This window comes from Misgurnus anguillicaudatus, chromosome 2 (assembly GCF_027580225.2).
Source record: "Misgurnus anguillicaudatus chromosome 2, ASM2758022v2, whole genome shotgun sequence".
Taxonomy (NCBI): Eukaryota; Metazoa; Chordata; class Actinopteri; order Cypriniformes; family Cobitidae; genus Misgurnus; species Misgurnus anguillicaudatus.
Window position 1 is genome coordinate 14,417,820 of NC_073338.2, and position 24,114 is coordinate 14,441,933.

At 41.2% G+C, this 24,114-nt stretch overlaps 1 protein-coding gene across 2 annotated transcripts; it reads right to left on the reverse strand.

The window, feature by feature from the left end:
* Nucleotides 1-780: 780 nt before the first annotated feature.
* Nucleotides 781-24,012, reverse strand: acin1a (apoptotic chromatin condensation inducer 1a). Of its 2 annotated transcripts, none has more exons than XM_055201549.2 (18): nucleotides 23,750-24,012; nucleotides 22,672-22,737; nucleotides 22,443-22,554; nucleotides 19,168-19,229; nucleotides 15,579-19,007; nucleotides 11,004-11,162; nucleotides 10,590-10,678; nucleotides 7,442-7,499; nucleotides 5,570-5,615; nucleotides 5,271-5,419; nucleotides 4,517-4,657; nucleotides 4,222-4,405; nucleotides 2,913-3,058; nucleotides 2,727-2,834; nucleotides 2,538-2,645; nucleotides 2,146-2,461; nucleotides 1,969-2,069; nucleotides 781-1,881 (listed from the first exon to the last, which is right to left on the reverse strand). In XM_055201549.2, exons 1-18 carry the CDS (start codon nucleotides 23,885-23,887, stop codon nucleotides 1,591-1,593), a joined length of 5,703 nt encoding a protein of 1,900 aa, XP_055057524.2. In that variant the 5' UTR covers nucleotides 23,888-24,012; the 3' UTR covers nucleotides 781-1,590. The 2 variants fall into 2 exon arrangements, with proteins under 2 accessions (XP_055057524.2, XP_055057523.2); XM_055201548.2 differs by having other exon boundaries at nucleotides 7,442-7,502.
* Nucleotides 24,013-24,114: the final 102 nt, after the last annotated feature.

A 24,114-nucleotide genomic window follows, 5' to 3' on the forward strand; every position in this document is an offset into this window, starting at 1 on the left:
GGAAAATGAAATACTATAGAAGTCAATGGTGCTCAGAAACGGTTTAGCTACAAACATTGCTCAAAATATCTTTGTGTTCAGCAAAACAGAAATTTATACAGATTTAGAACAACAATTTAAATGTTTGTGTAAACTACCCCTTTAAAGGGGACATATCATCAAAAAATCTGAACTTTTCCAAGTGCTATAATTTGGTCCCCAGTGCTTCTATCAACCTAGAAAATGTGAAAAAGATCAACGCAGTAACTTAGTTTTGTTAAACCAGTCATTGCAAGCATGTGAAAAAATAGGTCATTGAAACTAGGTTCCCCTTGTGATGTCATAAGGGGATGTTATTATAATAATACCACCCCCTGATCGGCCCTATCCAACCACGGCACTGCCATTAAGTGCAGAAATCAGCTCATTTGCATTTTTATGGACACACCCAAAATGGCACATTCTTGCTCACACCTACAAAGTGGAAATTAAACATGCAGTATTTTGAGCTAAAACTTCACATATGTACTCTGGGGACACTAAAGATTTATATTAAATCTAAAAAAAAGTCTTGTGAAATGTCCCCTTTAAATATATAGGATTAATAATACATTGAAATTATTTGTAAGCAATATGATTATTATTTCAGGTGAACAGGAAAAACAAAGGTCGAAGTAGCTAAATAGAGATGTCCAAAAACAGCAAATGTGTCTTTATAAAACACATGCTGTGTAGACCGCTTATTCACAGACCCAATCAGTGAAGGTCGATGTAAACCTGTAACTCAATAAAGAAACCTCATTTCAGATCTTAGATGTAACCTTTTATTATTTGTACATTCAGCACTTACAGGAGCAAACAAAAAAAATAAAAAGAAAGCAAATGTCAGCATTTACGCTAAAACAATAAAAAAAAACTTTAAAACCAAATGTGAAAAGGTTAAATATGCATCCCATTCTCCATGGCAACGCGGGTAACAGCAAAAGTGTGGTAAAAAGCGGACGATATAAAACGACAAGAAAATATGAACGAGAGGGGAAACAAAGGAGAAAACACATGGTAGTCTGGTTTAAATGACGAGTCTGGTCACACCAAAGCTTTCAGATCATCTTCATCATCATCATCATTTCTTTAAGAAGGCAGCATCACTCATCCTCCTGCACTACACTGAAGAAGAACGAAGACATCACCAAACCTCAAAATAAAAAAAACTACCTAAAAACATGACAGAGGGGCAGAGGCTGTGGGTTAGGGCTCGAGGACAGGACCCTTACAAACAGAAGAGTCCCTGCTTTACCATCAGCTGGTGACATTTCAAATAAGATGATGTCTTGCAGTGCGGCCCAGTTATGCCAGAAGTCTATTAACACTGAGAAGGGGAAATGAACACCAGGAGTCTTAAAAGCCCAGACGACGAGACAAGAGTCTACATGGAGACACAGCACCACCGTGGTCCCAATGAGTGTGTGCACTTGTGTGCATCTTTATGCAGTGTGTGTGTGTGTGTGTGTGTTTGTATCGAGTCTGAGTTGGTCCTCAGAAAGGTAGGCATAGAGCTGTTACGGCACGTACAGGAAAGGGCCTTACAAACTGGACAGTTCCAGATTTTCATTAGCGCCGTCGGTCTCTGGGCGGAGGGTCACTCCGGCTCCTTGACCTTCTGCTGCCGCTCGCACTGTTTCCGGCAGGCCTGCGATATCCTTCTCTTCGCTTATCCGCCTCGCGGTCCCTCTCTCGACCCCGGTCTCGCTCTCTCTCGTTCTCTCCTCCGGCCGCTCCGCTGGCCTTCATTCTCTCCCTGCGCTCCTCTTCGCGCTTTTTATCCTCCTCTTCTTCCATCTCCTTTCTCCGCTTTTCTCGCTCTCTCATGCGCTCGGCACGAGCCTCTACCCTCAGTGCTGCCTGCAATGCAAAGCATGTTTGGATTGTCACTAAAAGAATAATTCTTAGATTTATTCAAATTCACCACCACTAATGAAATATACATACCTGTTCTTCATTAAGCGGGAGCCAGTATATGCAGGGTGCCGCTTTGGTTTTGCGAAACAGGTCATCCAGCAGTTTCGCCGGTGGCTCTTCTGGAGCTTTTTCTAAAATGCATGCATAAGATTAAAATAGTACAATTGAATACAACTCTGCTATGTACAAAAAGCAATAGGTCCTCACCCTTCTTCTCTGTCTTTCTCTCTTTGCTCTTCCCTCTCTCCTTGCGCCGCCTCTCACGTTCTCTAGACCGCGACCGTCTGGCCCCAGCCTCCCGTTCTTCTCCGGGTTTGGTGAAGTCTCTCACCTTGTCCCGGTCCCATTCCCTTTCCGCGCGCGCTCTTTCGCGCCTTTCCATCTCCTTCTCTCGTTCTGCCCATTGGTCACGGTCTGGAAGAAGAGGTTGGGGAACTGTACGGCTTGGCCCTGTAGGGGCCGCCCCACGTGCCTCCTCTGGTGGTTTTTCTCCAGCTGGACCCAGACCCCTGTGGAAGTCCAACTAAGAGAAAAGCCAGGAATAAGTGGAGATACATGGAAAACCAAACATGGTTTAATCATGACGTTGTAATCCTAACCTCCTCCTGCAGGCAGAAGTCAACACTGAGGAACTTTGGGTTACTCTGGGGCCATTTAACCCCATGTAGTGCCGTCCGTGTGGCCATTGCCTCTTCTGCGCTGGAGTACTGAGAGACAAGAAAACGATCCTCAAATAAAGCAAGAAAACGGGTATTTTCGAATCTACAAAGACAAAAATCAAGACTTACTGTGACGTAACAGTGAGATTTAATCTTGTCGATCCAGAAAGCCTCCTCGACTACAGCACCCGTGCGGTTTAGCAGTTCCTTCAACTGCCCCAGTGTGAACGGCCTCACCTTAAAACGCATCAAAACCGTGAGTATGGATACTGTATATGTATAGCACTGCAATAAAGAGGACACAATGATGCTCACCAGATTGCAGATATGGACGATGTTAGAGAGCTTGCCACGAGGAGGGGAGGGCTGCTTGGCTGTGCGGACTGGGTCATCGATGGTGATGCTCACTCCTGACTTCTGCTGGCTAATGGATCGCCGAATCAGTGTGTCACTGGGAGTCACTACATAAGAAAAACATAGACTGTAAAATAGATGGACCCGATGTCCGTTCGCTCTCTTCCATTGGTGAAAAGTGAAGCTGCCAGTGTCCCAATACGACGCTGACATCTTGGGTCTGGAGTCTGCACAGTAGCGATTTCAGGACCAGTCCTGCGCAGTAGTGAGCAGGAAGTAAAGTCGCGAAATCAGGGCCGCGCCCTCGCAGAAGGCACATATTACAGCTGTCAATCATGACGTGACACTGTTTTTATAGCATTAAATAACTAACTAAAAACAAACTTATTTTAAAACAAACACTTGAATTTACATCAGCATGATAAAAACTAGTGTAATTAAATTGTTTAGTTGGTCTCAAGTCCCACTGAATAACATGGGGGAGGTGGGGTTTATGACCTATACTGGGACCAGTCACTGGGGGCCGATTGAGACGTTTTGGATTCACTTTTCAGGGCTTGTGCGGCACACTTGGAAAAAACTAATAAAGGGATGAGAGAAAGTCTACACCACTTCAGGCTCTTATGGCTCTTTCCACTGCACGGCACCCCACGGTTTGGGCCAGGCCAGGTCACCTCACTTTTGGCTTGGTTAGCTTTTCCATCAAGTTTAGTAACACTTCGAAGTGGGAGGGATTATAGGCGTGTCGTTATATTTGTGCTGCCTACTGCTGTGACATCATACAAGTGAGAGCGTTGTTATACATTCCCATACGTTCATTTATTTCTCAGTCCGCCAAAAAATTTTAAATTGGCCACCACAAATGTGGTAGTGTTTATCACTACCTCTGTGTCACATGACAGTTTCTGTACAAAAACCTGTGGCGTCAGTCGACGCGCTCCACTGAGCCTCATTTAAGTTGCATTTAACAGGTTTACTCGAGACAGCGCAAGCTAGCATGAAGGTAAAGCTAATCTTTTCCATTATAGTGATGACGCTGGTAGTGACGATTCCCTCAGACCAATCAATGATCTACAGTGTTTTCACGTTTTGGTATCAGCTCAGCTCGCTTGGAAGCCCGACCGAGGTGGTACTAAAAAAAGTATCAGGTACTACGTATCGCACCCAGTGGAAAAGCTCCCAAAAGTAAGCTGACCCGACCCAAACCGTGGGGTACCATGCAATAAAAAAAGCGTCATTATTAAAGACTTGCTCCTTTCGTAATTCTCACCCGTCTTCGTGTCTACATCACGTCCAGGGGAGGACATCTCTGCATCCACAGAAATTTGAATGGAGTTTTCCGTCTTCTCCTCCTGGCTAAGTCTGCGCTGCCTGTCGTTTCTTTCCTCCTCATCTTCACGATCACTTCTTTTGGTCTCCTTCTGTCCATTCTCTTGTGTCTCAGATGGCACAACCTGTATTTGGGAACCCCAAAGTTTACTTCAACATGCATGCATCTATTTATCCAAAACATTTTTGTAGTCCGATTTATTAATTTATTTTCAAGCAGAGGGAATAACACGTACCTGTGTTACAGTTCGCCTGATTTTCAAGTCTTGGTCGCCTCTCTCTCCGCCTTCCTCTTCGCCTGAAAGATGCATCTCCTCTGGATGCAGGTCTAAAACGGCCTCCTGGCCCAAGCTAGGCTTGATGTCAGGAATTAAAGACTGCACAGGAGAAAAAATGCATGTGATCAGAATAAGACTAAAACCCGGACAGGGCTTATCCAAGTCTCAGACTAAAATGCATGTCCTGACACATCTTAACATATATCAGTGACATTGTTTTGTCTCAAGATGCAAACCATTATTGGTTTTTGTAAGGTATGTTTTAGGGCTGCATAACGATTAAATGGGAGTAATCGTTTGCAAAATAAAAGTTTTTGTTTACATCATATACGTGTGTGTAGTGTGTTTAATAATTATGTAAAAATAAATACACACACATAGATATTCAAAAAGTATTTACATGTGTATATAAATTTTTATATTAATACATAATTTATATTATATATAAACATGTAATCTATAATACTTACTTTTTTAATTATACATGCATGTGTGTGTATAATTATTATACACAGTACACAGACATATATGATGTAAACAAAAACTTTTATTCTGCAAAAGATTAGTCCCGATTAATCGTTATGCAGCCCTAGTATGTTTGTAAAAACTACTAAGACCTAGTCCTGGATTAATCTAAATCTTAAAATACCCCTTAATTTGGCGTATATAAGTGGTTACCAACAACTTCTTGTTAACATTATAGTTTTCTTACTTTTAGAGAGTCTGTGGTGATGCTGATTGAAGGTTTCTTGGCAGTGACGGCTGTACTTGAGCCCCATCTCCTCTTCCTACCAGAAGCAGACACGCTCGCGCTCTCCACTTCCCCTTCCGAACTCACCGCTCCAGGAGACGGTTTGCTACCTTTAGATTACAGATGGCCTGATTTCAGATTCAGACTTCAAGCTTATCTTTGTGCATTGTTAGGTTTGCATGGTAGGAAACTCTTGCAATCATATAAAGTGAAAAGTCCCGACAAAAACCGAACAATAGAGAAAGCGTTTAGGTACTTACTGCCAAGCGAGATTCGCCGGGCGGAGAAGGTCTTTGGCGTGGTGCTCTGAAAGATAAACAAATCCAAGGCAAAAAGAAAAGGTGAGATATACTGAATAAAAAACTATGATAAAGAACAAAAGTGCGTGTGCATGAGAGAAACACTCGAAGACAAGTAAAGAGAGAGAGAGATAAAGAGACCAAACAGCAGAGAGCTATCAAGAAAGGTTATAAAAAATGACGGGAAGTTTATTAGGATAGACCGCCTCTTCAGTGTACCCACTGGAATTGAATGATATTTTTCATATTTAGCACGTCTCTAATGTGCATTTATTACTATATAATTACTTGTCTAAAGATGCGGTCTGTCCTCTCCTACACAAAGACTTTCTTTAAAGGCCATACTGCAGTTTAGATTACCAATATCTATCACACTGAGAATCTCCACTGGTTGAGGTATTGGGTTATTCAAAAAGTGTAAAAAATCATATCCAAAAAACTTATTTTACTACTGCAGTGGCCTAACTATCTCCTCTTTGTTATGTAGTCAATAGCTCCATTTATGAGTTACCAGGGAGTTTGGGCTAAACATTTGCATTGTCTAGGTAAAACTTGTAAAGTAGAAAATGGAGAGTGACTACTTATTTCCCGGTACCATTGACACATGTTCTTCACTGGGTTGGGAATGGCCCAATCGCACGTCTGCATCTACTGTATCTAGGCAACAAGAGTCCAATCAAGGAAGGCTGGGAAGTTTGGGCAGATATCTGACAGCGGGTTGGCAGAAGAGCTTTCGTGTAGAAGTCTGAAAATGTCCATCTTGTAACTGGAAAGGTGGAAAAGTCTTTCAACATATTGGTGAAAATGAACGGGAGATAAGATTTGATATTGTCTGAATCAAAGGTGTCCATGTGATGATTCTGCAAGCTGTTCCTGATGATGTTTTCTGTTGCGACTTTGTTTCATTGTGATAATCCATTGCGGAAATTCCGACAACGGTGAGTCCAGCGATCACGGCTGTGGTACAAAACATTAAGTCCAAAATGTTTTTTTGGCATCGAAAAGCAAAAACATCCATCACAATGTTATTGAAGCCTTGTGAAGCAACAGAAAAGTCCCATAATGTAGTGAGCAACAGGAAAACTATCCGATACCAAAACTGCCAGCTTTAACAGTCCAGACGTAACAATAAAAGTCCATTACAATCCTCAAAAAAACATTCTCTGAGCCACACTGTCACGGGCATACGAGACCGCCGTATCATCTTTGATGACAGCCCACGCCCAACTTTACCCAGCCTCTCATTATCAGTCCAAAAAACAGGTGCTCCTAGCCAACTCCATTGTTGCCAGATGTGCAGAGCAGATTCAATGGCATATCTGCTGGTATAGCCATGATGCTTGGGACAGTGGTGCTGCAGTAGAGGTAGTAGCAGTTGTATGCAGGTACCAATAAGGGCAATGGAAGAGGCATGAGCACCTTTATAACAAAGCAATCAAGGGGGTTTTAAACATCAGCCAAATTGAGAGAGATCTCCCTGCTGCTTCTGTTTAAGACAGCCTCAGCACAGGTTCATACAACAGCTACATGATCTGTGACCACAAAGAGGGCAAACAAACTAGACCAGATTTTAACCATATCAACAAGACTACTTATGCTTTTTACAAGCAAGTACTGAGGACTACAAATAAACTTTTTGGAAAAAGCCTGCATGTGACTGCATCTGGAAAAGTTATAACATTAATAAAAGTCAATGTTTATTTCATTCTTTTCTTTATTTTTTTTAAAAATCAGTAAGGGTGAAACCTCTTTATGTTGTTTGCCTCTTTGTTTGGACGCTGTCTATAGTAAATGGTAGAGTTGGGTCGGCCCAGCACTATTCTGTAGTCTTACCTCCTCACTGCCCTCTGGAAGCTTCTCGGGCTCAGCCATGACTGCTTCCTTCACCTCCCTACTGTGAAAGAGAGGGATATTTCAAAACTCACATTACAAAAATTATGCACAAGTCTTCATAATTTTCGGTCTATAAGCCGCGTTTTTTTCATAACTTGGTTGGTGCTGCGTCTTATAGTCAGGTGCGCCTTATAAGTCAGTATGAATTAATTTTGACATTTATGAGGCAAGAGACAACATTACCGTCTACAGCCGTGAGAGTCCGCCATATGCTGCTCCTGTATTTATGTAATTCAATGGATTCAGTAATGTGGAATGATGACGAGTCTGCGAACTTCACGCTAGTTGGTTTGTTCAGTTAATTTAGCCTATTCAACCTTCCAGGTAAGTTCTGTATGCTATGATTTATCGTTTAAAGGAAAAGTTCGGTATTTTACACCTAAAGCCCTGCTTTCAGACCGTTCACGACGAAACAGAACGACTCCGACCGAAACCTCGACACATGATGCTGACCCGAGAATTTTCGGGTGTTTCTTGTATCACCTCCCACCTCCACAACGGGTGCACAGGTGCACAGAAACAATCCCTCCCAAAATGCACCAAACCCTCGTTCACAAAGACGTGAAACCCACCGAGCGGTCAGGGGTGTTCACTGATATGCTCACACAAAAATCGCTGCAAAAGATGCTTTCCAACAGGTTTTATCATAGTTTTTGTCCAACTCCATTGACTTGTATTAGACTTTGTAATACTTCCATTGACTTTGTATTCTTGCAATTGGCAAAGGCGGATTATCGCCACCAACTGGGCTGGAGTGTCTATTATTCAAGCTCTCAATGGAAGAATATATGGGTGTGAGGTGTTTGGAAAAATAGGTCCACAAGTTTACAACGAATGGTAAAACACCTGTTGGAAAGCATCTTTTGCAGCGATCTTTGTGTGAGTATATCAGTGAACACCCCTGACCACTCGGTGAGTTTCACGTCTTTGTAAACGAAAGTTTAATGCATTTTAGGATGGATTGTTCCAGTGCACCTATACACCCATTGTAGAGGTGGGAGGTGAAATAACAAACACCCGAAAATTCTCGGGGTACCCGCACACGTCGGAATTTCAGTCAAAACCGCTCCACCTCATCACAAACAATCCGAAAACAGGGCCCCAAGTGCAAAACACCGAACTTGTCCTTCAAGTAACTGATAATATTACTTTAATGTACAGATATTTATTCAGCCTGCTGTTCTGTCTGCTATTGTTTAGTTGAATAACTTGCCTTTCCAGATTAAATGTCTGTTCTTCGGCTTGGATTTTGTGAAATAATTTTCTTAAAAAAAAAAGAAACGCGACGTATAGCCTACTGTGACTTATATATGTAATTTCTTCTTAATGACGCATTTTTGAATGATGCGGCTAATTCTCCGGTGCGGCTTATAGTCCGGAAAGTACGGTAAGAGATAGCAAAAAAAAAAGGTTTAATTTCAATTCAATGCAATAATTATTAGAAGGCAGAAAATAGAAACATAAGGGACATATGAAAAACCTTATAGAAATAAGAAAAAAAACGAGAAAATTATAAAATACATGACATTAAAATAAGTTTAATAAAATAAGTTAATTATTACAGAGTATTAAAATAAATGCCAGACATATAAATTGCCAAATAAATTGAAAAATTCACCAGAAATGTGAAGTAGTGAAGACCAGTAAAATTTAACTTAAAAAGAAACACTTTAAGTTGACATGCTCAAAACAACTTTCAAAGGTCCATAACAACAACTGACTCCAGAACAGACCTGTCAAACGCTTCTCTATATAACATGCAGCAATAGCAGGCCTACTCCACACATATCACCCGAAATCCCCATCTGCTTAGTAAAACATTAGAATCTCTCTATATATAATATCTATAACATTCCGCCTGCAGTTTCACATTGACCTCCAAATTAAAGCTCCACTGAACGTAGCGCTCATCCCGCTGAGTGGAGAGACGCGTCTCTTCCATTCCTTAAGCGGCCAACAAAACGATCGAAAAAATACTATCATACACACACACTATCATACTATCAATCCACTACGTGCTCAAATCCACATATTAACACCAAATAGAGTACACAGAGAAAAGCGCTACGCCGCATTTTGAGATGCGAGTATGAGAGAAGCAGCAGCAGCATCTCTCTCCTCCCTCACTCGCGTCGAGCAGCGTAACGCACAATGAGATCACGCACCTATCAGCGCCTCTCTAATGACTAGAAACGTACAGGACTCGGCGAATTCATTTAACACCGCACGCCCAAAGCTAATGGGCCACCTTGAGCCCGGTGGTATTGGTCAAATAACGCGCAGTACAACCATGTTTGGATGAAAGAACGGGAGGTGCGCGAGACTCACTGCGGCAGGACCCCATTAACACCGGCCCGAGAGGCGGCCGCGCTGATTGCCTGTGCGCAATTCACACAAGCGCTTTAAAATTTAGCTGGTGAGAGATTTATCCAAAATCTTGCATATGTACACTTACAGAAATAATGTTGATTCTTAATATTACTGGCTTACAGCTAAACTTTCAAAGAATAAATGTCTCTCATATGTCTTTCAAAATGACTTAAATAAAAACACAAGCTTACAAGATAAAATCGTTCATCAGCAACAACATGCAAATAAGGTTAAGCTGTGTCAAAAACATATCTGGTTTAACATCTGCAATGGGGACAAGTCATATGAAAGTAAACCTACATTTTGTAAATAATAATGCCATTTATAAGAACCATAACTGATATTTAATTACAAACAATAAAATAATTTAAAGAAACTATTTTGTTAAGATTTAAAAACAGCTAACTTTCCATTGCCTTAATTATTATGCATTAATTTATACAGCTCCTGAACATTCACCTTTTATCAATGCTAATTCAACACTGATATTGTTCAAGTGATCAAAACCATGTCACCAGTGTAATATAGTTTTGCATGATGTTCAAGGTCATTATATACAATAATCTCAAGACAACCATAATTTTTTTCTCTCCATCAATGCTAGGGAGTCTCTGTTCTTAACTGCTTTAATAAAAAATGTTAATGATCAGGTATTTTTGCATTCTTCTTTTTTGGTGCATTGCAGCAGACTGTAATAAAATGGTTGCATAAGACAGACCTTGTAGTGTTTTCCATAGTCTCATCTTCACCAGTATCTTCCTTTTTCATTTCTGTTGTCTTCTCCTCCTGCAGCTCAATGCAGGGCCTCTGAATTGAAATGGAAAGCGGGCACATCAATACAGTCATGTTTGTCCAGCTTTAAGTGCAAGATTAAAGCCTCATCCCAGACAAAAATGCAACTTGCACTGAAACATCTTAAAATATATCAGTGCCATTGTTTTGTCTCCAAATGCATAACCGTCTTTTCTGGGAAACTTTAATAAAAGCTACTTTAATGTCATAATTTAACTAAAGCCTAATCGTGGCTTAATGTAGGCCTTGTCTGTAAAATGTGGCACTAAAATGGTACCAGGCTTAATCTGGGTTTTGGAAGAAAATTAATCATGTAGTCCAGAGGTAGTTGAATACTGACCTTAGTCTGAATGACGTCTACATTGCTCACATCTTTCTCCTCCTGCTCTGTGAAAACACGTTTTTTACGCTGGGCTGTAGGAGGCTTTTCAATCACAGCCACAGATTGGCTATCTTTTTCAGTGTGCCGAGATGAAATGTCTTTCTGGATGTCTTTAGACTATGGAAGATAGGAAATTAAATGTTAAGATCTTTAATGTAAATAGGAAAGTGTATTACATTTTGTAGTTTAAAAACAACATGAAACTAGGGTGCTATGCAATTCAAGTGCGAGTGATTTGCACGTTAAGTCAATGCAAAGATGCGATTAGGCATCCTGCGGCGCGGTACACACGAATTAAGCGTTGCCGCGGGAAACGCACGAGTTGAAAAATCTGAACTTTGGCAGATTTCCGTGCCGCGTTAACCAAACTTAAAAAAGGAGCAATGAAATGTAAAAACTGAAAACGAGTCATATTCTGAGAGTTTATTAATCGAACAATGTCATGTTTGATTGTAAACATCTAAATCATAAATGGTAACACGTCGACCCCATGTTAGTAAGTAAGACAATCATTCTCAGGAGTCTTATCACTAGTCGTCATACGAGTTGTGATGAAACACGTAGTCACGAGAACTAATGATAGTCTTGTGTGCTGATGTGGAGTCAGCGTGCTGGCATTTTTGATCAGAGATGCGTTTATATACAAATGTGATCGTATTACGATTCACTTAAGATAAATACAAACAATCAAGATGGCAAAAGCATAGAGCAGACAATGAGATATTTTAACAGGTACCAGTTTATTAATTTAATCATTTATTTTAGTAAAAAAAGTCAAAACCTCTCAATTTTAACATTTGCAATTAATTTAGAAATTTTACACACTGTGTAAATAAATCCTCTCTCTACCTTTCAGAACCTCCCTACTAGTGATGCGTGGGTCGTCTCATAACCCGCGGGTCGGGTAAAGAAATTGTCACTTTATTTGCGGGGCGGGTTGGGGCACAAAAAACCCATGTATGTTGCATGCAATTGTCTATAAATTATATTAAATATTTGGGAATATATTTTCATATTTTATTAGGTTGTTTGATAAGGTTACAATACGTAGGCCCATCAATCGGCTGCCGATCAGTATCGGCCGATAATGGCATTAAATGACTCGATCAGTGCTCGCTAAATTTGCCGATCTCATAAACCGATCTTTCTGTTTACTTTTGTAATCAAAAGGATCCTGAATGCGGCTGCAATTAGAGACATTTTTTACATAGCGCGAGCATTTTTACAAGCCGTTGCTCATGTGCGACATGCAGATTTGTATTTCTCTCTCTGCTTTTACAGAGATATGCGTATTTTCTATGAGGACGCGCCCCGGTCAACAGCGCCACGCGTCTTTACATTCCCATCAAACAGCGTATAAAACACATATCTATCGCGGACAATTGCATCCTTATGCCAAAAGTTTATTATTTGCATGCGTTTTAAAGTTTTGAGCGTTTAAACTTTCATTTTCCAGACAGCTGCTCTTCAGCCGCCGCGCACACACACACAGCAGCCGGTCATCAGTGCGTGTGAACAGAGCGATCTCTCTCACGTCTTAAAGCTGCAGTATCCTATTTCATCTCTCAATAAAATCACCCTCTGCTCTTGACTAAAGAACTTTTATACTTCATACAAATGCGTGTATATTTAATTCATGCAGTAAAAACTGTGACGTGTTTTATTTTCATTACTTCTAGGAGACAAACCTTTTTAAAGAGATATTTAATATCTCTTTGCAGAAGAAATATTTGTTGCGCTTATTTATTAGAGTCTCTATTAAAACAATAATATACCTAATTACTGCAAGTAATATAACAAAGGCAACATCTGTGGTATTACTTTATCTAGAAAAAATGTTAACAGTTACACTCATCAAAAGAGCTTGCATATCAGCTTACAAAAAAATCGGTATCGGAATTAGCCGATCACAAAGATAACAGATCAATAATCGGTATCGGCTGCAAAAATCCTGATCGGAGCATCCCTAGTAGGCCTACGTAGCAACGTAACTTGCTACGCCCCTAAACCTTTGACCTCACGTCACAAAAGCGCCAAGCAGGTCCCGCCGCCAGTCACAACAAAACAAACAGAGAAATTAAAGTGAAGATTGAAGACGAGATGTGGGAAAATTAAGGTCGATAAGTTACATAATTAAAAGAAAAAGAAGATCAAGCTTATAAATCTAATGTAGAGGTTTTAGGGGCCAATCACACCAAAAGCGTTTGTGCGTTAAGCGTTTTTTGAATGATATTCTATGGGCAGGGAGCATTTGCGTGCCGTTTATGCGCGCCGAGCGCCTTTGCGGTTTTTGCCACCAGCCACAGCATGTGCTTTTGAAGGAGGGCTGAGAGCGGAGAAGCGCCCAACATCATACGCGTCTTTCCATTGTCCAATCGAATGAGGGGGAGAGGCGGGCCTTATGTTGTGGTGAGGGAAGTTTACAGTTGCTTTGAAGAACCGGATTCCACTTGCTCACTCTCTCCTGCGTGTTTGTGCACCTCTTACCCTCAAACAAGCGTCCTCTTTTTAAAGGAACATGCCCAGATTTTGGGAATTTAGCTTATTCACTGTATCCCCCAGAGTTAGATAAGTCCATACATACCTTTCTCATCTCCGTGCGTCCTGTAACTCTGTCTGACACAGCCCCGCTAGCTTAGCTTAGCACAAAGACTGCAAGTGAATGGCTCCAGCTAGCGTCAGACAGAGTTACAGCACACAAGGAGATGAGAAAGGTATGTGTGGACTTATCTAACTCTGGGGGATTCAGTGAATAATCTAAATTCCCAAAATGTTGGCGTGTTCCCTTAAAGTTTCTGCTAATATGACAGTTAACAGCAAAAGAGCACTCACGGTTCAATATTTGATTGACAAGACAGCTGACTCGGTGGTTGCTTAGCAATATAAAAAGCCGCGTTGCACTGCTCTTTCTTTAAAAAGGCAGTGCAACGCGCCTTGCATTTTCAAGCGTTTAAAGTGCTTTTGGTGTGATTAGCCCCTTACAGTTCCTTTATACAGATGAATAAAAATGTTGTTTTGTAAATGTTGAAAATGTGTATCATTATTCTATCTTGTTATGAATATGAGCATGCTGTTTTTATGGTTTATAAGCATATGTTTTTGCCAGTTTACATGGCGATCTAACATAATGCTCGTTTCCAAGCACTTTTAGGCTGAAATAAAGCCTATTTTCGCTTACATTACAATGCCTAGTATGTCTATTTAATGGTTGCGGGACAGGTTGTAAAAATAGATACAGTGCAGGCCAAATAATTTCATTAAAGCAGGACCCGCAGGTTGGAAAAATCCCAGACCCGCGCATCACTAGTCCCTACAACCTAATTTTCTGTAAACATGTTTGTTCAAGCACAACAAAACCAACTCGGTTAGCATTTGAGTGCTGTCTGAAACCTTGAGATGCTGATTTCTAGGGATGAGCTTCGGATTTGTGCGCATGTACAGTAGCTTATTGAGATCTGTTATACGCATCTTCTAAACATTTTAATTTCCAAGGCAAAAAATGATAAACGTTTGTGACGATGCAGCACATTGACCCATTTGTTTTGTCTAAAAAAGTTGAAGGGGTGACATCAAGTCACAAGGTCTCTCTCTACCTACCTTTCATTGCATACTTTTGAAAGTTTTTTGTAACCTTTTTGGGAAACATTAAAAGCAGCACAAACATAGTCCAGTAGGCCGCTATGGTTGTTTTGGTAATACTCGCGCATGTTATACATAGAAGGTATATAACTTTATTAAGTGCAAAAATTATCCAGAAACATTTTTACATGTCCATTTACAACTCTAGGAGGACCTTTGAATGAAATGGTCTATTTTTGTCATATCTGTAAGGGTCATGAATAATACTATTGAGCTCTGCTCTGAGGCTCATGCCAGTAGTGAACAGACCTTATATTTAAGCCTGTATCAGGCTTATCAATTTTGAGAAACAACAAATTGTTTGGAGATTCTGAGTGGTAAGTTTGTGGCTTTTTTCAGTTTGGACCTGCAAAAAGTAACTGTAAAGTCAATAGTAGAACTTCAGCCTAAACGCTATAGCATTAATTAGCATGTAACGCTAACGTAGCAGTCACAACTTTTTTCTGTTTTTAGCATTTTAACAACTTTGTAATTAATTTATTATTTAATTTAATATTGGGGGCATACATCTCGGCTGTAGCGTCACAGTTTGTGTTATGTTGAGAGTCGCCTGTTTTCCAGCAGTCTTTGGCGTACACACACGTGTGAGGCTCACGATATGTCATTACCATGTACAGAACTCTTATTACTCATCTATGCCTAAGTAAATACAGTTTTTTATTCTATGGCACTATACTGTAACATGTTTAACTTTTATATATGCTATTATGATGCTCAAAGATGACTTTTAACTGATAAAATTATTGACTACAAGGAGACTTCAATGCCATTCAAAGCAATTTCATGATGCTCTTAACATTGCTTTAGTTTGAACACAAATGATTTAAGCCAAGTGTTTGAAAATGAGAGCAAGAGTGAACAGATGAAAACATGAGGTACCTTTGAACCACTCACCTTCCTACTGTCTGGAATAGAATGGGTTTTCTCCTGCGAGGATGATGATGAACTAGAGGAACGTGAAGAGGAAGAAGACCCAGAATCTGAGTCAGATGAGGAACTATCACTGGAGGAGGAGGATGATTTTCTTTCTCTTTTCTCCACCTCTTTCTTTACGGTCTCCCTTTCTCTTTTCTTCTCTGGAGGGGATGAAGGAGGTTGTTCCTCATCCCTAACTTTCCTAACCGTTTCATGTTTAGTGTCTTCTTCATTGTCTTGGATCTCTCTGCATGCTTTTGATGCCTCCTTCTTCTCTTCCTGTTGTGATGCATGTTTTTGGGCAGGCACATCTGGGGATTTGCGCTCATCTGGGAATTGGCTGACAGTCTGCAGTGACGTTTGAGGGTCCTTAGCAGCATCTTCTTGCACTTCTTCAGATTTAGTTGGTAACGGAATTATGGGAACTTGTGGCATAGGTCTGTCTGAGAAGGTCCGAGGTCTCTTCAACACAGAAGCTGGAGATGATGGGAGAGGAGTAGTCAAAGGAGTATCTCTGAGGATGCGAGATTTCTTAGAGGAGGACTGAGGGGATAATGGTGTTATGGGTGTGGGTGACTGTTGTGGGACAGACTCTGTAGATTGAGAATCATTGCTGACACTTTGAGGATCCCCATCCTCACTACCACCAGGCTTCCCTGAATGACTCTCAGGAGTTTTAGCCACTGGACGGGAGAAAGCACTAATATCACGGCCACGTTTCCATGGAGGAAGACGGCTTTCTCTTTCTTTCTCTCGTTCCTCATCTTTTTCATGTTTCAAAGCCTTCTCTTTTTCTTCCTGTATTCTTTTTTGTTCCTTCTCCGCCAATGTTTTCTCCGTTTCTTCTTTTAAAGCCTTCTCCTCTCTTTCTTTCTCCAAGGCTTGCTCTCTCTCCTGTTCTGCTTTCCTTTGTGCTTCTTTCTCACGCTCAAGAGCTTGTTCTTTTTGCAACCTCTCTTGTTCCAAAGCTCTTTCCTTTTCAAGTTGTTCTCTCTCCAAAGACTTCTTTCTTTCCAATCTTTCCTGTTCCTTGGCCTTTTTTTCTTGTTTCTGTTGCTCCAATGCAGCTTCTCTCTCCAGTCTCTCTTTCTCCAAAGCTTGCTCTCTCTCCAGTCTTTCCCTCTCCAAAGCTTGCTCTCTTTCTAGCTGCTCTCTCTCCAGTCTTTCCTTTTCCAAAGCACGCTCTCTTTCTAGCTGCTCTCTCTCCAGTCTTTCCTTTTCCAAAGCTTGCTCTCTTTCTAGCTGCTCTCTCTCCAGTCTTTCCTTTTCCAAAGCTTGCTCTCTTTCTAACTTCTCTCTCTCCAGTCTTTCCCTCTCCAAAGCTTGCTCTCTTTCTAGCTGCTCTCTCTCCAGTCTTTCCTTTTCCAAAGCTTGCTCTCTTTCTAGCTGCTCTCTCTCAAGTCTTTCCTTCTCCAAAGCTTGTTCTCTTTCTAACTTCTCTCTCTCCAGTCTTTCCTTCTCCAAAGCACGCTCTCTTTCTAGCTGCTCTCTCTCCAGTCTTTCCTTCTCCAAAGCTTGCTCTTTTTCTAGCTTCTCTCTCTCCAGTCTTTCCCTCTCCAAAGCTTGCTCTCTTTCTAACCTCTCTTTCTCCAAAGCTTGCTCTCTTTCTAGCCTCTCTCTCTCCAGTCTCTCTTTCTCCAAAGCTTGCTCTCTTTCTATCCTCTCTTTCTCCAAAGCTTGCTCTCTTTCTATCCTCTCTTTCTCCAAAGCTTGCTCTCTTTCTATCCTCTCTTTCTCCAAAGCATGCTCTTTTTCTATCCTCTCTTTCTCCAGTCTTTCCCTCTCCAGAGCTTTCTCTCTTTCGATCCTCTCTCGCTCCAGAGCTTGCTCTCTTTCTATCCTCTCCTGCTCCAGTCTCTCCCTCTCCAGAGCTTGCTCTCTTTCTATCTTCTCTCTCTCCAGTCTTTCTTTCTCCAAAGCTTGCTCTCTTTCGATCCTCTTTCGCTCCAGAGCTTGCTCTTTTTCTATCTTCTCTCTCTCCAAAGCTTGCTCTCTTTCTATCCTCTCTTGCTCCAGAGCTTGCTCTCTTTCTATCCGCTCTCGCTCTATCCTCTCCCTCTCCAAAGCTTGCTCTCTTTCTATCCTCTCTCGCTCCAGAGCTTGCTCTCTTTCAATCCTCTCTCGCTCCAGTCTCTCCCTCTCCAGAGCTTGCTCTCTTTCTATCCTCTCTTTCTCCAAAGCTTGCTCTCTTTCTATCCGCTCTTGCTCTATCCTCTCCCTCTCCAAAGCTTTCTCTCTTTCTATCCTCTCTTTTTCCAAAGCTTTCTCTCTTTCTATCCTCTCTTTCTCCAAAGCTTTCTCTCTTTTTTTCCTTTCTCGCTCTAGTCTCTCCCTCTCAAAAGCTTGCTCTCTTTCTATCCTCTCTTGCTCCAGCCTCTCCCTCTCTAAAGCTCTCTCTCTCTCCAGTCTCTCTTTTTCTTGCCTTTCTCGTTCCAGAGCCTGTTCTCTCTCTAGTCTTTCTCGCTCTTTTTCTCTCTCTATTCTCTGTAGTTCCAAAGCCCTCTCTCTCTCTTCCCTCTCCCGTTTTAGAGCTTCTTCGCGCTCACGTCTTTCCTGTTCTAGTGCTCTCTCCTTTTCAAGAGCTTTCATCCTCTCTTTTTCTTTTTGTCTTTCCCGCTTTTCGTTCTCTTGCCCCAATGAATGACGTCTTTCCCCATCCTGCTCCAAAGCATTGCTCTCATCTATCACTGCCGTCCTGACAACACTAACTCCCTGGTTGGAGATCACTGAACTAGGGTATGACAGAACTGATGCTGCATTTGCTGTGTGGGTAATTGCAGACTGCCTATCAACCCCCTCCCTACCATGCTTGCCCGTCCCAGAAAAAGCTCCTTCAGATGCCATTTTACGCGCCAGTAAGGTCAGAGGTCCGGGTCTGCGTTCTGTGGAGTCGCCCGCTGGTTCTGGGCTACTGCTACGGCTGTCACTACTTGAACTACCAGAGCTGGAAGAGCTAGACATGCGCTGCCTAGACGGTGGCTCTCCTGGACTAGGGGGGCTCTGTTTAGGGGTGTCTGGGAGCGGAAAAGAAAGTTCAGGTGGAGGAGACGGTGGTGGAGTGGGCTGTCTGAGCTGCAAAGGTATGTGTTGGGGGGGTGGCTGCTGCTGCTGTGAGCCACTGGATCTTTCCCTCAACGGTTGGCTTTTTGGCAGCTCTGCTTTACGACTCCGCGGAGCCTTCGTTTTCCACTCTTCCTCATCATCGTCCCCGCTGTCGTCATCACTATCGGCTGCTACGTGGCTTGAAGTCGGCCCTCTTTCACCAACAACTCGCACTGACAAAGAAGCTATCGCCCCAGGTTGGGCAGGTGTGGAGGGTGATGGCTGTCCGGGCATTTCTTTATCTCTGTGCTCATTGCCCTCACTTGCTGTAGGCTTGTGTTGGTCAACTAAGGTTGGAGCAACATCCTGATGAAAACAGATGTGTTGAAGATGAATGGTTAAAATGTACCCCAAAAAGACTCTAAAGTTAACACAATCTTGAGCAAATAACAAATAATGACAATAAATCAAGAATTATTATTTCATGAACAAAAAATGAGTAAAGCAAAGCAATTATGTTTCTAACCTGGTTAGGGGCAGGACAGACTGTGCCGTCGTGTGCCTCTGTGTGGTCTTCCTGGTCTGTTCCTACATAAGACAAGTTAAGAAGAAATGATCAATAATCAATGACAAAATAAAGTCCAATAAAGTCTATTGAATTAAGGAAAATCCTGGAATGTTTTCCTAAAAAACTGTATTTCTTCTTAACTGAACAAAGACATCAACCAGGCATGTGATTGACCATGGACAAAAAAAGGAAGGAAGGAACCCAAAACCACCATAACATACACAAAAAATACATTATAACCATTATAATTATTTTAATTCTGACTAACAATTTAGATTATAAAATGTAAACATTTTACTAGTAACCGAAACAATATTTCATTAAATGGGTTGATAAATGTGCAAAACTGTAACAAGTGTCATTCCCTTACTATTTTACATCTGCAATAATTTTATTTCGACATACTCGGTCCATCAGTGACAAAGCCATACCATTTTTAACTGAGCGGACCTTGAAATAGGGTGGACCTGAAAACCTACAAGTAATTTCAAACTACTTAATTTTACAATATAGTACTGGTTAAATTAATTACAAGAACAAATCAAGATTACAAGCACATAAAACAGAAAAGAACAAAGTTACAAATAAAGTAAGGTCTTAAGGGGATCGCACACCGGCCGAGCAGCGTCGAGTCGCATCTAGGACAACTCGGAGGTATTGTAAACCGGAAGTGCACATTAAATAGCGGGGCTTCGTCAGATAGCATCTACTTCAAAATGCAAAATATACGTTAGCAGCCAATGTTAATCGTAGGGCTGCACGATTCGGAGAAAAAATCTAATTGCGATTTTTCTGATCAAAATTGCGATTCGCGATTTAAAGTGCGATTCATTAGTATATAATAAAAGAGCTACATCCAGGTTTGTTGTGGTGGTTTTAATAGCACCAAAGAAAGATGCTGTGCTACTGTTTATTTAAAACCTCTTAAACATTGTACCAAGTTGTCTGCAGGACTTTGCTATTCTGCAGACAAACTTTTTTTTTAATCTAAGAACATTAAAAAAAATACAATTTAAATTTTTTTTTGAAAGTTTTATTTAAAATAACATATAGGCCAATGTATTTTGGCTGTCACTACAACAATGCATCTGACAAGCAAATGTTTAGTTTTTCTTTTAATCATAAGACTATACTCATCTTGTTTTACTTTTCAGGCATCTGTAATAAATGTAAATATATTAGTTATTAGAATCTATGATTTAACATAAGCAAAAAGTACAAATAAAAGACTGCACAGTCCTCACTGTAGGATTTTAAATGTGGAGCTGCAGAAGCTTGTTCAGTTAAGAGTAAGGAGTGATTTTAATTTTTGGTGTGTAATAAACATTTCTGACACAGAAAGCACCAGGTTACTGTCACTTTAAGACACAAGACAGCTTTAAAACTGCTCTGCTTCAATATAGCCTACTGATAAACATCCAGCTGTTTATGTTCACTTAGACAAGAAAGAAAACTTAAGTTTAGTGATCACGCGTGTGCTGACTGCTCTCTGTGTGCGCGCTTCATGAACCCTCATGCCTGTAAATATTCAAAGCGGTGCAGATGTGCGCGTGCAAGAAAGTATAATGTACCTGTTTCGTCTGCTGTGTTCCGGGCTTTAATGAAACCTGCTTATAGTCTGATGAGGCGCTTGTCATTGTTTGCGATGCATGAAGAGAAACGGACGTATATACACCTTTCTTTAAGTCCAACATTACACAAAAGGGAAATGTTTTCGCGCATTTCTGTCCTTTCATTTGCCGGTTAATGAGTTATAATGCGTTTTTTAAAATGACTGAATCCAAAATCTGCCAACTTCATGACATTCTGCGTTGTGCAGTTAATTCCATTTGTATGCATTTCTCGATTCTGTCCGTGTTTTCCGCATCGCGGGAATCATATGGCCGTACACTTTGTTTAGGAGTTGAACTGCTGCTCGCGCTCATGTTTTCCAAATGGTGTGATGACGTGTAGTCAGCACCTCAGTGTTCATGCACTCTATTGGTCTAAACTGCATCAAACGTAAAATGCGCATGAAGCGAACTGTCAAAAACTGCGTACTAGATGATTGTTATATTTAATAGTTTTGAATCGAAATAATCGCATTTCTTGCGATTCGAAAATCGCATCCATTCACATCGCGATTTCGGTTTAAAAACGATTAATCGTGCAGCCCTAGTTAATCGTTAATGATTTGGGACAAATATGATGTTATTTAATGTTAAACTATGTGAGTGGCGCTACAGGGATTTGAGCAACTTCCTGAGTCACAGCTGGGCGGCGCGGACAGGCGGCAATTGGCGGTGCCGGTGTGCGTATATACTCATAGAAAACAATGTGTTCGATATCTTAAGAACCGCGGCGCTGCGCGGCCGGTGTGCGATCCCCTTTACAGTCCTATAGGTACAGAAATAGAATCAAGTGAATAATAACACTGTTTTCATTCTATAAATTAAATATAATTCATCTTTTTAAAGGTATAAAAGTGATTTTCCTTTTGTCTCCTGTAGTGATAAGCGCGGATCCATACACGAACACATTTGATTTCTTTCTGAACGGTTGTTCACTTATAAACACAAATTATCAGTCGTGGCATTACAAGATAATTTGTGTTTATATCTCCTGTCAAGCGCAAAGAAATTATGTGTTTGCGGGCTTTTTTAAAACGCACATCTTTGTGCGTGGGCTTTGAGTTTGTGTCCATGAGTATGTGTGCAACAGCTCACTTTAGCATCTTTGTCGCTCAAAGTCTTAAATTTCTAAAATGTGAACATTTGCAAAACTCATAAACACATGCAAATGATAAACTTTCTACATAAATAGTTATTTCTGATACATGATAACTTGATTGATTATAATTGATGAGATTAGTTTCATGTGCTTTCCCACAAAAAAGTGCGTGGACCAGCCGTCAATCTGTCAAGCATTAACCAATTTCTATTAACAGCATGAACTCAAACAAACATAATTTCTGGGATACATGTTGGATGACGGCGAAGCGCACATCTACAAACAACGTGCGCATACCCCCTCACCATCACAAAAATGTAACTCATTGGATTTACGCGATTTAGACAAGTCATCCCACCAAGGTCAAACAATACAGAATTCCGTATTTATATGGAAAAATCACATCCCTGATCAACATTCTGGACGACATGGGGGTGAGTTAAATGGAGTAATCATTTAATCTTACAAAACAAGCAAGTACAGGTAAATTTTATTGCTTTATTGCCAAATACTTTTTTACTCACCGTCATTTTCTGCAGCTTCTCGTGCCTCTCTCTCCAATCGCTGTCTGAGCAGCTCTTGCTGTTTTGCCAGGTACTGTTTAATAAAACTGTTCTGGCTCATTTCCTCCCCAATCTAAACAAGAACACATATATTTCAATATAGTCTGCTTGTTTGAGTACAGGAACCCAGTTATTAATAACATACAGTTACATATTTGTTTAAACTACGAAGCGTTGCATTTTAGCTCACCCGGGAGTTGGGCTGCAGGCCGATGTGATGAGAGGAGGTTTTCTGAAGGTTCTCCAACATGAGAGCCTGTTGCACATGAAAAGTGACAGAAATGCATACTTTATTAACTGTACCAAGCACACAAGTACACATATGAAACATACATTTCTAACCTTTGAACGGGATCTGATATATACAGCTCTGGCATAAACAAACTTTATGATCAAAAACAGACAGTAATATTAAATTCTAAGCTGAATAGGTTTACACTTAAACAGGTTACAGTACATATAATATATATATACATATTTGTGCATGACATGTTCAGTCCTGGGACAAAACTTATGAACTTTGCAAAGCTAAAGCAATGTCCTACCAAGTAAACTATATGAACACGTCTGCACTGACGATACCAAAATATATCGAATATATCAAACTCACGCACTTATTCTTACAGTATACGTACTTTATCAAAAACCGTAGTGCACGAAATAAAGTAAGTAAGGGGGGGCTCAATTAGAAATAAGAGAGAGACAGGTGTTTGTTTACAACAGTAACTTCCGATTAAACTTCAAAACAGCGGCGCCAACAACATCAATCACATACACCCCACCCCCCGCAACTGCGACTTAAGTGTTTATTTCAGCGAAGCACATGACATTCAAGAGCTACCGTTTCAAGAACAGGCACATATCATTCAAAAACACTATTTACCACTTGTAAGCGCCCCCTCGTTTCATAATCTTCACTCACTAACACATTATGCACACAAAGCGCGATCCCGCCGACAAGTTAAAAATCCTCACAGTTCACGGCCGCCCGGAGATTTGTAAACACAAGTGCACCCCCCAGAACCCTCTGCGACGTCTGCACCCTCCAAATCACACACGCAACGCTGCAGATTCAGCGAAAATAAACCGAGCTTTAGCACATCTCGCATACAATCACACACGGGCATCCGCGGGGGATATATGATGATACACTGTCCAAGCGGTCCAGCTAGTGCGCGCTAGCGGCTAGCGCGAGACCACCGACGCTCGGCCTCTGAATCACGGTCTCTGGACTCTGCGGGCCCGATGAAACGGAAGCTTTCACTCACCCCCTTGAGCCTCTTGACGAGGGCATTCTTCTGTCCGCTTTTCGGAAGCCCTCTCTCCTCCAGCGCGGCTTTCAAATCCGCCACACGGAGCGATTGGAGCGGCCTCCCGTCCAGCGTTACATCTTCGAGGTCCGCCATCTTGATTCCCTTTCGCTCGTTCTGTAGCTCGCGCAGTCCGCAACGCCTTCCTCACTGACGTCAGCGCGCCACGAGCGCTTCCGGAAGAGGCGGAGTGGAAACCATCAAAGTGGTTTGATAATTTACTTGCAACAAATAAATAAACAAATAAACAAGTTTCGCAATATCAAAAGCATCTTGTTCATAGTACTGGTTTATAGATTATTTAAGTTACCGTTTAAACATAA